The sequence below is a fragment of the Lissotriton vulgaris genome, chromosome 2_1 (assembly GCF_964263255.1).
Source record: "Lissotriton vulgaris chromosome 2_1, aLisVul1.2, whole genome shotgun sequence".
Taxonomy (NCBI): Eukaryota; Metazoa; Chordata; class Amphibia; order Caudata; family Salamandridae; genus Lissotriton; species Lissotriton vulgaris.
In genome coordinates this window covers 2,121,051,960-2,121,069,412 of record NC_141687.1, presented here as the reverse complement: position 1 = coordinate 2,121,069,412, position 17,453 = coordinate 2,121,051,960, and the positions used below count along the sequence as shown (strand labels likewise).

Below are 17,453 nucleotides of genomic sequence, written 5' to 3'. Positions count from 1 at the left end.
CCTGTGCACCCCTTTGTAGACTTTCATGTCTGCAGTGGGTCAGCACAATTATCTTCATTGGTCCCAGTTGTTAATCTACATTCCTTATGCACAAATAGTCTGCCAACTCTTGATTATTTCATACTGCTTTGCACATTTCTTCATCATTTAATAAAGTGTAAATAAATTAAATACATACCATTTTCCACCATAATTTTCTGAAAGAATAGCTATCATCCTCTCCACTGATCCCAGAATGGCTCGATGAATGATCACCGGCCTCTTCTTATCGTCACTGTCCTTGCTGAGAGGACACAAAAACATACATGAGTACATGACTTGCTCTCTCCACGTGCATATTACTAAACTTAGCAGACTATTGGCTTTGACATTCAAGCAATGACAGTTCTTTAAAGATTATGCACTCCTGTTGGCAGTTACCATATTACTGAAGCAAAATTACAAATCGCAAATTAAGGAAATTGTGTATGAGGTACATGCCATCTACTAATAGCTAGCAGAATAAGGTGAGTACTTACCATCTTAAAAGCATTGTTTAATTGAACATTTTCACACACATTTAATTCAAATAAGCATTTTCATAAGTAGATTCAGATTAGAACACAGATTCAAAAACAGGTATAAACCATGGACATAAAACCAAGGGCACACAGAACCTTCATAGAATGTACCTTCTTCATGCCCTTTTTTTTTCTAACAAGCAATAAAAGCCAATTGAAATCTACATTGAACAAGCATTTATTGTATGACCATTACCCATTCATAAACTATTTACACTACAAATTCATGAGGAAACGCTATAAAACCCTTTTTAAAATGTTTCTAAAAACAGCATGTAAAAATAGGACTTATTTCACACGCTTTCTATCTACCTTTCTTATATATCATTGTTGGGATCGGCTGGAATGTGGGGGTTGGAGCTCGCGTGGGTTCCACTCTAGAATGTATGTCCGTGGCAGTGCAGTTGCTGCCGGGACATGAAAGATGATAGACCGAATAAACCTGGTTTTTACCTTCTTGCATGGTGCCTTCCTTTCAGTGGCAACGAGGATTGGATACGAACCCAGGCGCTCGGATCTTGGTGGTGTCTTCCTTTCGGTGGCGACGAGTTGGTCTGGTGCTTTCAGTTTCACTCCTGTGGCGCACCCGGTGCTGTGCCACACTGTATCCTAATGTTGGATTCCTCCTGCAGTCTTGTCCTGTTTTCTCTGGTTCTCCAGGCTTCCTGGGTTCTCTTCACCGTACCTCGGTGTGTTTTCCTGCCTGCGTGCCCATGAGTGTGAGTGTGTTCTTCTTGTGGCAGAACGGATGTTTTGGGAGGACTTGGCTATTTGCCTATGGTCACCGCAGGACGGCCTTTTCGGCTTCAGTTGGTGTCCTGGTGATGCTAAGTGGGTTCGCGCACCATTGCCTGGACATGGATTTTCGTGACTTTGTCCTTACGGCCATGACGTCAGACGTTTGTGGATACATCTGACGTGTCAGCAGCCATGTTGAATTGGGCCTTTTTCAATGCTGCCCTGTTCGATATAAGTCAATATGAGCCACGTTGGAATTTACGAGCGGTGCATCTGGTGATGCAAACACCACTTCCCTTGTGTTAAATCAATATCCAGGAATACAATTTGTATAGAAAGTAAGTTTATTCCAAGATAGGAGGCAATCCCTGGCACACATCCGATGGCTCCGTGCAACAGCAGTAACTGATCTACATTAACTGAATCACATAGAATGGTACATTGCAAACAGCACAGTGTAGCGAGGAATATACATTTGAAAGAATACAGGTCACGAGAAACATTTGAAAGGAAATACACTCGCGAGGTAGGCGCGAGTATGTGCACGTGAATGCCAGCGCGAAGCAGGCAAGCACGAGAGATAACATATGAACACAACACACCTTCCTCCCTTATAAAATGAAACAAATAAGGAATAAAAAAAAATAAAAAAAAATACTGTGAGAAAAAAAAAAAAATGTGTAAAACTTAAAATTTTCCCACCATATAGGCAACAAAATCTGACAACCACCTTGGTTTTTTCGTGGCTCTTTTCTGCAAAGGAACATTATCACTTTGGGATTGAGGAATACCCTGATTGACATTGCTGGTGTTGGAACAACAAGGTGTTACATCTCCACCATGATTGGTGATGCTAGTGGTGGAACAACAAGGTGTTACACCAATTTCATCATAAGAACAATTGTTACTTACCTGTAAACAGGTGGTTCTCCAGTATTGGTGTCTTTCATAGATTCACATGCTTGAATATTCCCCGTCGTCGAAGTGGGAGTCCCACGGTAAATAAAATAGCAATAATGCTAATAATATATATATATATATAATATATAAGAATATATAAAGTATTATATAGGTAGCAAAACTGAAAAATATGCACTTAAAACCTTTACAAAGGTTACTACATAGGAATGCATTAGAGAGAAAAAACTCATTTGTAACATATCAGTGTCATTATGTTAGTCCAAACTGCAGCCAATCAGGCTCAAGCACCCTCTAGAACCTTCTCCTCAGAAGCTCAAGCCCTCAGATTTTCGTAGCACTAGTAATAATAGCGCATGAGGAGAAAAGAGCCTCTGAGGGGAGGATGGGTGGGTCGCATGTGAATCTATGAAAGACACCAATACTGGAGAACCACCTGTTTACAGGTAAGTAACAATTGTTCTTCTCCAGTATTAAGGGTGTCTTTCATAGATTCACATGCTTGAATAGAATAGATAGCAGTAACCTCCTGGAGATGAGATTGCAATATGTCCAAACAATAGAAGAACAATACATATAGCATAAAAGCAAGGCAATCTCAAGAATGGAGGAGGGAAAGAGGCTCACCTTATTTGAAAAGATGACGAAGCACTGCTTGCCCCACTGCGGTGTCCGCCTCGTTGACAGCATCCAAACAATAATGTCTGGTAAAGGTGTGCCTGCTGGACCATGTCGCCGCACGACAAATCTGGTGTAGAGGCACTCCGGCAAACAATGCGATGGACGACGCTATCGCTCTCGTAGAATGTGCTCTCACTGGAGTAGGTAAAGGCCTGCCAGCCTGCTGATGGCAAAAAGAAATGGCTGATGAGAGCCATCGTGTTATAGTCTGTTTAGTCACTGCGTGTCCTTTGCGCAGTAGTCCATATGCTAAAAATAGCTGGTTGGTTTTACGAAAAGGGGCTGACCTAGAAATGTAGAATTTCAGACACCGTTTGATGTCTAAGGAATGAAGTCGCTGTTCCGCAGGGGATTTAGGATCCGGGAAAAAAGTCTTTAAGAAAACTGGCTCGTTCAAATGGAAGTCGGAAGGCACTTTTGGGAGGAAAGAAGGATTTGTACGAAGGGACACTCCATCAGGTTTGAACTGCAAATATGGAGGCTTGATGGTGAAAGCGTGTAAGTCACTGACTCGACGAGACGAAGTTAAGGCTAACAGCAAAGCCACTTTCCAGGTCAGAAACTTGAGATTTGAACGATGAATTGGCTCAAATGGAGGTTTCATAAGTTGTGATAATACCACGTTGAGGTGCCAAGCTGGAGGAGGGCGCCTCAACGGAGGGAACTTCCTGAAAAGTCCTTTAAAGAACTGCCTGATGATTCTGGAAGAACAGAGAGACGTTGAGCCATCATGACGGTAGCGTGAAATGGCCGCCAAAAAGACTCTCAATGTGGCATGTGAAAGACCAGACTGAGCAAGACTTAAGAAGAACGGTAACAATTGTTCTGGAGTGGAACTCATAGGATGTACGTTGGATGCTGCGCACCAATGACAAAAGCGCTTCCACTTTAGTCTATATGTTTTGATTGTTGATGGAGCTCTAGCCGACGCTAGAATGTCTCTACAGTCCTGTGGTATACTTAAAGAGGCAAACTCCATGAATTCAGGTTCCAAGCCCATAATTGAAGCGTTGACGGATCCGGATGACACACTTGTCCGCCGTCCATGGTTAGAAGATCCGGACGTGGATGGAGGCGAATTGGTTTGCATTGGGACATCAGAAGGAGTTCTGAAAACCACGCCTGCCTGGGCCAACGTGGGGCGATTAAGATCAAGCGGCAGGGTTGCCTGCGCATCTTCCATAACGTCCTTGGTACCAGTGGGAGTGGTGGAAACGCATATGCAAATAGGCCGGTCCAATCCATGAGTAGGGCATTGCCGCTGGACTCCGGATGTGGATGCCAACTGGCAAAAGCCTGGCATTTTCGATTCACTGGCGTTGCAAATAGGTCGAGCTTGGGATGACCCCATTGGTGGAACACGAGGTCCAGAGTCGGCTGGTGTAACTCCCATTCGTGAGTGGATGACGCAGACCTGCTTAGGGAATCTGCTAGTATGTTTGACGCTCCCGGTAAATGGACCGCTGTCAAGGAAATGTGGTGACGAATTGCCCATTCCCAAATCTTCTGGGCCAGACAAGACAGGGGCTGAGATTTCGTGCCTCCCTGCTTGTTCATGTAGTGCATGCTGGTGGTGTTGTCCGTCTGAACCAGCACTGATTCTCCGTGCACCACCGGTAAGAAGGCCTTCAGCGCTAGGAAGATCGCCAGCAATTCCAGCCTGTTGATATGCCAGGTTTTCTGAGTCGCCGTCCACTTTCCTTTGATGGAGAGATCGAGGAGGTGGGCTCCCCATCCGTCCATGGACGCATCCGTTGTCAATGTCAGATCTGGAGTCTGGAGCAGGAAAGAGACCCCTTGGTTCAGATTGGACCGTCGCTCCCACCAGAGTAGACTGTCCCTCATGCCAGTTGTGACTGTCACCTGGTCGTTGAACGACCCCGAAACCTGTCGCCATTGTAGGTCCAATTCTTCCTGAATAGGACGGGTACGTAATCTGCAATTTGGGATCAGTGCGATACAAGATGATGCCATCCCCAGAAATGACTTCAACATTCGCACTGAAACTGACTTTCTTGATCTGATGGTGGAGACCAGATGAACTATCTTCAGCCTCCGCTCGGGAGAGATGAACGCCTTTGACACGTCCGTGTCTAGAACAGCTCTGAGGAATGTCCTGCTTCGGAGAGGAGTGAAATGTGACTTCTTTACATTGATGGTCAACCCTAGGGAATTGAAGAGGGTGAGACACAAGCGTGTGTCGTGATGCAGCTGACTTGCGGATTGGGATTTCAACAGGCAATCGTCCAAGTAAGGAAAAATCTGTACCCCTTGAAGACGCAGGTAAGCCATAACCGGAGCCAGAACCTTCGTGAACACACGGGGAGCTGATCTGAGGCCAAACGGCAGGACCTTGAATTGATAGTGGTTGCGTCCCACTTTGAATCTCAAGTACTTTCGATGTTGAGGAATGATTGGTACGTGAAAATAGGCGTCTTGCAGGTCTATTGTGGTCAAAAAATCGCCGCTGCAGAGAAACCGCAAGACTTCCGACAATGTTAGCATGCGGAAGGACTGTTGTTTCAGGAAGAGGTTGAGGTACCTCAAATCCATAATGGGACGCCACTCCCCCGTCTTTTTTAGAATGAGGAAGAACCTCGAATAGAAGCCTTTCTCCCGTTGTGATAGAGGAACCACTTCGACTGCTCCCTTTGTTAGTAATAGTTGAACTTGATGTTGTAGTTCTTCGAGATGGGGAGGTGGCGGACCCGAAGGCGGAGATGGAGGAAACTCCGTGAATTCCAAGGCGTGACCCTTGCGCACAATGTCCAACACCCATTGGTCTGATGTTATTTGAGACCACTGGGAGTAGAACTGCGAGATTCGACCTCCAACATCCTGTTGAACTGGCAAGTCATTGTCGTTTGCTGGTGTTGTTGGCCCCTCTATAACTGGACTTCCCTCTATAGGGTCTGGATTGTTGCTGGCGAGCAGATTGAGGGTTCGAGTACCGTTGGTTTCCTTGACTGTACTGGCGGTACTGAGATTGTCCTCCTCTGTTAAAATTGGACGAGGTGCCCCGCCCCCGTGCAACACGAAAGGGCTGTTTCTTAAATTGTAATGACCCAAGCGACTTCGCTGTGTCGGTATCCTTTTTTATGGTTTCCAACGAAGCATCAATTTGGGAACCGAACAAAGATTCGCCATCATACGGCATGTCTATGATCATTGACTGGACCTCTTGCCTGAAAGAAGTAGACTTTAACCATCCTTGGCGTCGGAGCGCCGCCGCACTGGCCAGGATACGGAATGCAGTATTCGCCACATCCACAGCACAATCTATAATCTCCTCCGAAGCCCTTTGACCATCTTGAAGGACCTGGAGCGCTTCCACTTTCGATGACTCAGGAAGTTGCGCAAGAAAGGCGGACATGTCTGACCACATTTGTCGGTCGAAACGACCCAAAATTGCAAGAGCATTCGCAGCACGGGCCGAAGTTGAAGCCATGGATGAAAATTTCTTTCCGATTGCATCCAATCGGCGTCCCTCTCTATCGGGAGGGGAAGTGACAGGCGCCGTAGGATTACGTGCACGACGTTGTGCTGCTTGAGTCACAACTGAATCTGGTTTTGGGTGAGACAGCAGACAAGCAGGTGAGCCAGTTGGAGCCTTGTATTTCTTCTCCAATCTAGGTATCTGGGCCGGCAAGGAGTTAGGAGCCTTCATAATCTTCTGCCCTTCCTTCCAAATAAATTCAATTATTGGAATTGTATGTACCTGTTTATACGGTTGATTTTTGAAATCATACAGAAAACAGTCTTCATCACGTTGAACCCTAGTCAACTTGAAGCGGTCCGCCGCCTTGTCCATAAGTTTATGAAAACTAGCAATGTCCACAGGAGGTGAATCACTTGAAGGGACCTGTTGAGGAGAAGGTGTTTGCACTCGATAATCATCAAACTCCGCCATATGAGGATCCTGATCACCTTCTGAGTCCTGACACACCTCTCCCTCCTCTCTCTCTGGCTCTGAGTCAGTGTCAGTAAGTGGATTAGTAGACAGGGGAGCACTCAAATGTACTGACGGAGTCGTCTGCCTTGGAGGAGTATGTTGTGGTTGATGTGAAAGTGTTACATCAGTAGACTCATGAACCGGAGTACCTTGAGGAGTAGGTGGAAAACGTCTATTATAATCGTCCAACATATGTTAGAGGTTAGAAAAAAGTGTCATTGGAATTGACGTCATAGGGATTTGCACGCATTGATCTTCGTGCTCATCTACCTGTTCAACTTCTTCCTCCTCGTCTTCTTCAGAAGAAGTGTCCTGGCATTTAATGATTAACTCAGATGGGCTCTGTGCATCCCCATATACAGTGTCATCTGGAACTGACTCAGTCTCATGGTCAGAGACGAACAACTGAAGTGGTGGCTGTAGAGCAGGGGATTGAAGGTGGAATGCGGAACCTTCCTCTTTACTGAATGAGGACTGTACAGTAGAAACTGAAGTGTCCATGGCCACCAAAGGCATGTTGGCATAGGAAGAAGAACTGGAAGTTGCTGTCTCCGTAGACGGTAAATCTTTAGGCGTCTCCGTGGACGTTGAAGGCTTAGGTCCTACTGTCGCTGGCTTGCTCATTGACGAGGCCGTCGATGACGCTATCGTCGACGATGCGGAAAACGTCGTCTGGACCGCCGACAGTGACTGCATTGCAGGCGGTATCCTAGACATCGAAGGTGCCTCCGTCGACGGCACCTTCGTCGACGGTGTCTTCGTCGACGGTGTCTTCGTCGACGGTGTCGTAGTCGACGGTGTCGTAGTCGACGGTGTCTTCGTCGACGGTACCTTCGTCGACGGTACCTTCGTCGACGGTACCTTCGTCGACGGGAGCTTCGTCGTTGCCGTCGACGGGAACCTCGTGGACGAGGCCTTCGTCGACGCTGGGACTGACGACGATGGGTTCTTCATCGACGATGGCTTCTTCGTCGACGATATGATAGGGATCGTCGACGAGATGGAAGAGACAGAGGCTCTCGTCGACGAGAGAGCCGTCGTCGAAATTCTCGTCAACGATGACGACGCCGATGTCGTCGTGACTGCAGTCGTAGACGAGGCCACAGCAGCTAATCTCGTTGTCGGAGTGGTCGTCGACGGGCCCGTCGACGACCGCGCTGTGAGAAGTGTAACCACTTTAATGGAAGCTGGAAACGACGCCTGAGAGTCAGATCTCGTGGGCGTAGTAAACACAGGCACAGAAGCAGCAGGTGGAACTGTAGCCACAGTCAAAGCCAGCTTTCTTTTCTTCAGGAAAGGAGATGGCAACTCCTGAACACTGCCACGCTTAGAAGCCACAGAAGAAGTTGCTGACTGAAGGCTTTCTGCGTCAGAAATAACAGCGTCCTTATCCTGAAGGCGCTTAAGCCATAATAGGAGGCGACCCTCCCTGTCCTTAAGGGTTTTAGGATTGAAAGTTCTACATAACCTACAATCAACCACTTTGTGATCAGGATACAAGCAATAAATGCACTTGTCATGTGGGTCTTTCTCAAATAAACGTAATTTCCCACATGAGGAACAAGGTCTAAATAAAGACTTCTTACTTGACATCTTTGAAAAACTGAGAAGAGTAGATAAGTTGAAAAGAACTGAGCAGAGCTCAGGGAGACTCCCTTCACACGACGTGCGGTAGAAAATCTGAGGGCTTGAGCTTCTGAGGAGAAGGTTCTAGAGGGTGCTTGAGCCTGATTGGCTGCAGTTTGGACTAACATAATGACACTGATATGTTACAAATGAGTTTTTTCTCTCTAATGCATTCCTATGTAGTAACCTTTGTAAAGGTTTTAAGTGCATATTTTTCAGTTTTGCTACCTATATAATACTTTATATATTCTTATATATTATATATATATATATATTATTAGCATTATTGCTATTTTATTTACCGTGGGACTCCCACTTCGACGACGGGGAATATTCAAGCATGTGAATCTATGAAAGACACCCTTAATACTGGAGAAACAGCATCTCTACTCAAATCCTCATCTAAATATGAAAAATCAGAATTTTCCAATGTAGATTCTTTACAATAAATGTCCTTATCAGCCTTGAGAATAGCAATTCTACTGAGATTCCAAACTTTATTGTCTGATAATCTTACTGAGTTTTTTAAGATTTCAATGACTTCAAAGGGACCCATAAACGCACTTTCCCCTTTCTTGACCTTCCAGGGTTTTTTGACTTTAACCATCATCCCAATTTTTACCTTTGGATCTGTTTTAGAGCCAAATTTCTCATCAAAATACTTCTTATTAGAACAATGAGTACGAATAAGGTTCTCTTTGACTTTCTTCAGATCCACATTAGAGGAGGATGACTTCACTAACCATGATGGATTCACCTTAGTCCTAGGAGTTCTCCCCCTCATGATTTCAAACGGGGAATAACCCGTCATTGAATTCATGGTTGTTCTATACATCCAAATTTTTTTAAAGAGTTCAATCTCCCATTTCTTATCATCCTTGCCAACAGACTGTATGGCACTCTTGAGAACTCTATTAAACCTCTCTATTACTCCGTTGCCACTTGGATTATATAAAGAAGTGGTAGAGTGGACTATGCCAAGCCTTGCAAAATAATCATTGGCTTTTTTAGAATTGAATTGAACTCCATTATCAGATATAATCCTTACTGGCAGTCCTTCCTCAATGAAAACTCTATCTAAGAAACATAACACTGAATCAGTATCTATTCCTTGAACAATTTTGATCACAGGCCACTTAGAGAAAACGTCAAAAGCTGCAATTATATACTTAGAATCATAACCAATGGGGCCCATAATGTCTATAGCAATGGTCTCCCATGGATTGTCAGGAATGGTGTGCACACCCATATTTGGTTTCAGGGTGACCAATGACTTGTCAGAGTTCGCGCAAACCACACAATTCCTAACCATACGCTCAATAAACACATCCATGCCGGGCCACCAAAATAAACGCTTGACTAGTTGTTTAGTTCTGACCATGCCACTATGCCCTTCATGACCTTGTAAAACAATAACCTTCCTCACACCTGTAGGTGGGACAATACGTTCACCTCTCTTAATAATGTCTTCACAACATGAAAGCTCTGATCTTACTTACCAGAAGCTCTTCAAACTTGAATCAAGATACTTTTTATCAGGCCAGCCGCCTGTAACGTAACTTGTTACACTTTTTAAAGTTTCATCAACCTCAAATTTCTCTCTCCACAGAGTCTGATCAATGGAAATAGGACCTTCATCATGAATCAAAGCAATTTGAAAATCATCCCACTCATTATGCAAATCTTCTTGAATAGGTAAAGGCATCCTTGACAGAAAATCAGCAGAAACATTTTCTTTCCCGGGTACATATTGTATGTCATAAATGAAGTCCTGTAAGCGCATGGACATACGTGCAATACGAGCAGAAGCTCTCAACATCCCTTCAGTGGTAAGAAGACGTACCAGTGGTTTATGATCACTCCTCAGTACACACTCTTTACCCCAAATAAATACTCTAAAATGTTCCAAAGCCCATATGCACGCTAAAGTCTCCCTTTCTATTGTGGAGTATTTTTCTTCAGCAGGAGTAGGAGCCCTAGAAGCATGTGCAATAATGACCTCTTTTCCTTCCTTAGTCTTTTGAGTAAACACAGCCCCCAGACCCTTCGAACTAGCATCAGTGGTGATGATATTTTGTAAAGATGGATCAAAGCAGGAAAGAGCATTGGCAGAACAAATGGCACCTTTCACATCACAAAACTCCTTCTCACATTCATTAGGCCATTCAAAAGCAACTCTATTCTTAATTAACTGCCTAATGCTGTATGTTCTGCATGAAAAATCAGGTACATACCTGGCGTAAAATTCCACTAACCCTAAAAATGATCTCACATCATCCTTTGATTGAGGATGAGGGGCAGACTTAATAGCTTCTAAAAGAGAGGGTTTAGGTTTGATACCTTCTTCACAGAGTTCATGCCCCAAGTAATTCACAGAATGAACACCAAATTTACACTTTTCATGCTTAATAGTAAGGCCATGTGCATTAAGTGCACCTAAAACCTCTTCTAAAGCAGAGATATGTTTATCTTTGTCATCATTAAACACCAAAATGTCATCCTGAAAACAGATGGCATTTTTACAGTCTTTCAGGATATCTTGCATTATTCTTTGAAAAATAGCTGCCGCAGATGCCAAACCAAAAGGCATCCTGTTGAATCTGAAACACCCAAAAGGTGTAATAAATGCAGTTAAATCTTTGCTTTTTTCATTAAGCTCTATTTGGTGGTAAGCCGCAGATAAGTCGATGGTTGAGAAAAACTTAGAACCACCAATCACAGATAGCATTTCTGAAATACGAGGAAGGGGAAACTGATCTACAATAATATTGTTGTTGAGGTGGCGAAGATCAATGCAGAGTCTCACCTTACCATTGGCCCGTCTAGCAACCACTATGGGCGAAACCCATTCAGATGATTCAATTCTTTCTATTATGCCCCCTTCCACTAAAGCATCTAACTCATTTTTTACTTCTTCTCTGACAGCAAAAGGGATATTTCTGGCTTTGTGCACCTTTGGGCAAGCATTCTCTTTTAACCGAATTTCATGTTTAAAGTTGGTTAACCTCCCAATACCTTTCGAGAAAACACTAGGAAATTTACTTGACATTAGTGAAGAAATCCCATTCTGTTCATCAACTAACATCACAGGATTGGGACTATTGGGATCAAGTATGATATCAAGCTTACCAAAATCAAACCAACTAAGCACTGAAGGACCTTTCTTTGAAACATATAATTTTGCAATGCATTTTCTATTTTTAAATCTGAAAACTAGAGTCCTGAACCCTAAGATATCTATCGTTCCGCCAGAATACCCTTCAGGGTTGATATCACTTTTCTCTAGATGACTGCCTAACCTAGGCACAAACATTTTATTCCAGACAGATTCACACACTATAGAATAAGGAGATCCAGAATCTGCATACATGTTGATCTTTACACCACCAATAATCATGTCGCATAAAGGCTTTTTCTTAATAGTGGTATCATTTACATTCAGGATGACAGATTCTTTTATGTTAAGAACAAAAGAACAGTTGTTAGAATAATTCGTGAGGTCTTCATCATCACTATAGTCGCTTAATTCAATGCATTTCACCTTTTGGTTGACTTTACCCCTTCTACACGCAGAAGTAAAATGACCCATTAAGCCACAACTTGAACATTTCTGTTTTAAACCTGGACAAATTTTGTTATTGGCTAAGTGTGACTTACTGTTGCACCTAAAACACTTTAAATTACTCTTGGAATCTTCAGTACTTGTAAGTGGTTGGTGAAGGAAAAAAAACGAGTAGTTCCAAGTTCCTTCCAGAAGAATGACGTTTTGCTGTTTAAATTCAGTATTTGCTAATTCAAAATCAAAGAAATCACTTTTCCTTCCTTTCTTCCTCTCGCTCCGTAGGTCATGAAATGACTTTTACCGTTTTTTTAAAGTAACTAGTAGAAAACGGAGGAAAAAGAAGTCACCTCTTTACTTTTCACTAAAATCAAACGGAGAGTAGCGTCTCACGGAAATGCGCTGATCATTGCGCTGATCATTTCCGCCCACAATCCTCTTCCGCCCACAATCATCCACACGGAGAGTGTATGCGCACACACAGCGCGGCAGAAGACTGGAGAGGAGACAAGTAGAGGTGCGTAGGAAAGGTTAGGAAAGGTTAATTAATTTAAAATCAAACCACAGTAGATCGGTGTCCGTCCGACTTGTTGTAGTTAAATCTCGTTGAAATTGAAGTGATGAAGCACGCATTAATATTCAGTAACGTGTTCAAAATCCATCGAAAATTAGTATCAAATGTCAGGAAAAGCCTCCAAATGGTCCGTAAATGCTCCGTCCCTCGTCGCCAAATTGTTAAATCAATATCCAGGAATACAAATTGTATAGAAAGTAAGTTTATTCCAAGATAGGAGGCAATCCCTGGCACACATCCGATGGCTCCGTGCAACAGCAGTAACTGATCTACATTAACTGAATCACATAGAATGGTACATTGCAAACAGCACAGTGTAGCGAGGAATATACATTTGAAAGAATACAGGTCACGAGAAACATTTGAAAGGAAATACACTCGCGAGGTAGGCGCGAGTATGTGCACGTGAATGCCAGCGCGAAGCAGGCAAGCACGAGAGATAACATATGAACACACCTTGTTATTCCAGAATGTGTGTGCCATTTGTATTTCAAAATGGCACATCCAGTGATGTGCACACCATTTCTTCGTTTTCTAGTACTTGTGTCACTACGCAGTTACAAGGCTACGCACCCAGTGATGCACACAGAGTTGTTCCTCAGTTTCAGTGCTTATGGTGCTTCAGTGATGCACACACTTGTAATGTATCCTTCGGCGATGCGCTCACCCTTTTGTCCACATTCCTGAGCTGTACTCCATTTGTGTATCCAGTGATGCGCTCACCATCTGGTAATACAAATTGTTAACCTTTTGTCTTGATTAGCATTTTCTGGCGCAATTGCTTTTTTTTTGTTTTGCTCCACAACTCTTTAGGTATACTTGGTGTTGGGCCACGCTTGGCCATTGCTCGGGTTTCGGCAACTCCACCTTTCCTGCAATCTGCATGTACCCCACCTCTTCAGTGGGAACAGTGGAAAGATACATTTGATGCATATTGAGAGGCTATTGCCGGTGAAACTTTCACTTATAAAAAGAAGAAAGTGCTATTGATTTACAATTTTGGCTCTGAGGGCTGGAACATTCTGAGAACTTTACCTTTGGAGATAGTAAGCACTCATGTAAGTGGAAGTGACCATGGTGATTCACTCATTGTCGATGGCAATGCTTCAATTGTCAAAACCTTGGATAGAAGATTCAGTCGCAAAAGAAATGTTGCTCTTGAGCATTTCTACAACGAGCTCAAACTTCCGAGGAGTCCAGTGATGACTGTTGCTGCTCTTAGAATCCTAGCGGTTACCTTAACTATAGGGAGTTTAGGGATGAAATGATTTGCGATCAATTATTGAAAGGACGTCTAATAAAAAAATCCAAGAAAAGTTATTATCTTTTGATGATCCTGATTTAGAGACAGCACTCACATTGGCTAGGAGTATTGAACACTCAATTTTGTGTAAAAGAAATGAGTAGTACTGCCTCATCTAGTAAAGTCAAATTGTTGAATGTCAAACCTATCTCTAAATCATTGAAAGGGTCCAACACCAATGCTGTGTGTCCTACTACACACTATCTCCAACCCAAAACGGAACAAAGCGAAGTAATGTGCTTCCGTCGTGGGATCAAATCCCATTTAGGGAATGCCAAGTTTTGTTCTGCCTGGAACCAAAATTGTTTTAAATGTGGAAAAAGGGTCATTATTCTCGAATATGCAAGGCTGTCATGGCTAAGAAAAAACCCTCACAGGTGGCAAAGGCCATTGCAGAAGACCTGCTGGATACTGATGATGAGAATTATGAATTGTTGATGTTGTCTCCCTCATTGTCTCATGCTGAAGGTGTTGTCGAACTATCTTTCTTGGGGGGGGTCTCACAAATGGAAATCACCTTCATGCAAGATTAGTGTTATTGGAATTGGCCTTAGTTTTCTTACAGAGTCTGGTTCTCCTTTTACCCTCATCAATATGAAGGATTTCAGTAAACTAGATGGTCTCCAATTGCAACAGTCCAACATCAAAATCTTTGCTTATGGGGGTAAAAGAGTGGCAGTCTTAGGAACATTTTTGGCAAATCTGGTCTTTGGTGCTAATCTGGTCTTTGGTGCTGATCTGGCTACGGGGACTGTATTTGTGGTAAAGGATGGGACAAACCTGTTGGGGTGGGATGAGCAGGGCGCTCTTAACATCATACTAGATCGCAATCATCCTGATATGGTGGTGTCCCGCAGTGCACTCAATCAGTTTTACAATGCGCTTTCTCCTGATTATTCCAGTGCTCACACAGTTGCTCAGTTATCTTATTGCAAGTGGGTGCATATATATCCTGAGGTGTTTAAGAGTGAGCTTGGTAAACTTAAGGGTTTTCAGCATCGTATTATGCTTAAGGAAGGTGCTAAGGCTGTAGCTCATAAAGTGCGCAAGGTACCCTTGAGTCTCCGAAATGAACTCAGGTGTGAGTTGGAACAACTGTGTACAGTGGGGGTTATTGTAGGTTCTGAATGGTAGGCCCTTATCTTTTTAGCGCGAAAATATTACAAATCTCTCAAGATGTGTGTTGACTTGCGAGACCTTAACGCTAACATCTGGGTTGATCGTCAACCCATACCAAAGATCTATGAGATGCTGGCTACGTTGGAGGGTGCCAGGTTTTTTACCTCCCTAGATATTTCTCAGTGTACCACCAAATTGAACTCTGCAGGAAATCTTCACCTCCAGATACACACCGACCCAAGACCACACTTAGAGGCACCCTCATCTACAGACCACCAGGACCCCGCACACAATTCAGCGAAGACATCACTGACTTTATCAGCCCACACGCCCTCCCCTCCGAGGACTACATTCTCCTAGGGGACCTCAACTTCCACCTGGAAAATAACAACGACAGCGACAGCAACACCACCACCCTTCTGGACAACCTCGCCAATCTCAGACTCAAACAACTGGTAAACACCCCCACCCACTACGCCGGACACACGCTCGACCCAATTTTCTCCTCCAGCAAACACGTCTCCTTCAATCATGCCACAGGACTCCACTGGACGGACCACAGCTGCGTCCACTTCAACTTCAGAAAGACCACGACCCACAACAAGTCCCCCGCAGAAACTGGAACAAAATTACCACTGACCAGCTCACCACATCGCTAAACCAAAACCCTCCCGCAAAATCATCGGACCCAAATCAAGCAGCCATCAATCTCGCACAATGGATCACCCACTGCGCTGACGAACTAGCACCCCGGAAAAACCATCACAACAAGCCAGGTAGCAAAAAAACATCCTGGTTCAATGACGACCTCAAGAACTCCAAAAAGAACTGCTGCACCCTCGAGAAAGCCTGGAGAAAAAACCCAACCACAAACAACATGACCGCCCTCAAGGACGCCACCCGCAAACACCACCAGCTGATCCGATCCACCAAGAAATCAGCATTCAAGGATCGACTCGACAACAACGCCCACAACAGCAAGGAACTCTTCAACATCCTCAAAGAGCTTACCAACCCCAGCGCCGGCACCAACGACATCACTCCCTCTCAAGACCTCTGCGACTCTCTAGCCTCGTTCTTCCACAGCAAAATCGCTGACATACATAATATCTTCGACGACCAGTCCACCCCCCTTACCACCGAACTGAAGCCCCCCACCACCACCCTTTGCGCCTGGAACCCAATCAGCACCGAAGACACCATCCGCTTGATGAACTCCATTCACTCCGGATCACCAACCGACCCATGCCCCCACCACATCTTTAACAAGGCCAACTCCATCATCGCACCCCATCTAAGGGATATCATCGACTGCTCCCTCAACACCGCCACCTTCCCGGAAAGCTGGAAACATGCCAAACTCAATGCCCTCCTGAAGAAACCTACAGCAGACCTCATCAAACTTAACTACCGCCCCATCTCGCTCCTCCCTTTTCCTGCCAAAGTCATAGAGAAGACCGCCAACAGTCAGCTTCCTCGAGTCTAACAACTCCCTCGACCCCTCACAGTCCGGCTTCCGAGCCAAACACAGTACCGAAACCGCCCTCATCGCAGCCACAGACGAGATCCGAACACTATTCGACAACGGGGAAACAGCTGCCCTCATCCTCCAGGACCTCTCCGCAGCTTTTGACACGGTCTGTCATAGCACCCTTGTACAACGCCTCAGCAACGTTGGGATACAAGGAAAAGCATTGGATTGGATCATCTCGTTCATAGCCGGAAGAACCCAGAGAGTCCGCCTCCCCCCTTTTAGATCAGAGGCCACCGAAGTCATCTGCGGCGTACCACAAGGATCATCGCTCAGCCCCACCCTCTTCAACGTCTACATGAGCCCCCTCGCATCCATCGCACGCCAGCACCACCTCAACATCATCTCCTACGCTGACGACACACAGCTGATTCTCTCCCTCACCAAAGACCCAAACACCGCCAAAACCAACCTACATGAAGGGATGAAAGACGTAGCCGAGTGGATGAAGAACAGCCGCTTAAAACTGAATTCAGACAAGACCGAAGTCCTCATCCTAGGATCATCCCCCTCTGCATGGGACGACTCATGGTGGCCACCGGCCCTGGGCAGCACACCCATAACAACGGACCATGCTCGCAACCTGGGATTCATTCTAGACTCCTCCCTCTCGATGACCAGACAAGTCAACGCCATCTCATCATCATGTTTTAACATCTTACGTATACTCAGAAAGATCTTCAGATGGATCCCCACTGAAACAAGAAAGACGGTCACCCAAGCACTTGTCACAAGCCGGCTGGACTACGGAAACACCCTCTACGCCGGAACCACAGCCAAATTACAGAAAAAACTCCAACGCATTCAGAACGCCATCCTAGACATACCCCCGCCACAATCACATCTCCGATCACCTGAGAGACCTTCACTGGCTCCCCGTCAACAAGAGAAT

The 17,453-nt window shown here is 44.7% G+C and overlaps 1 protein-coding gene across 2 annotated transcripts in view; it reads right to left on the bottom strand.

Annotated features, from left to right (window-relative positions):
* The window catches only part of LOC147733803 (threonine--tRNA ligase 1, cytoplasmic-like), a 242,167-nt gene that overhangs the window by 44,540 nt on the left and 180,174 nt on the right, over positions 1–17,453 (bottom strand). For both annotated transcript variants that reach the window (XM_086958398.1, XM_086958397.1), the window contains one exon: positions 179–283. In XM_086958398.1, the coding sequence (XP_086814524.1) occupies positions 179–283 (105 nt within the window). The remainder of the gene's footprint in view (positions 1–178; positions 284–17,453) is intronic.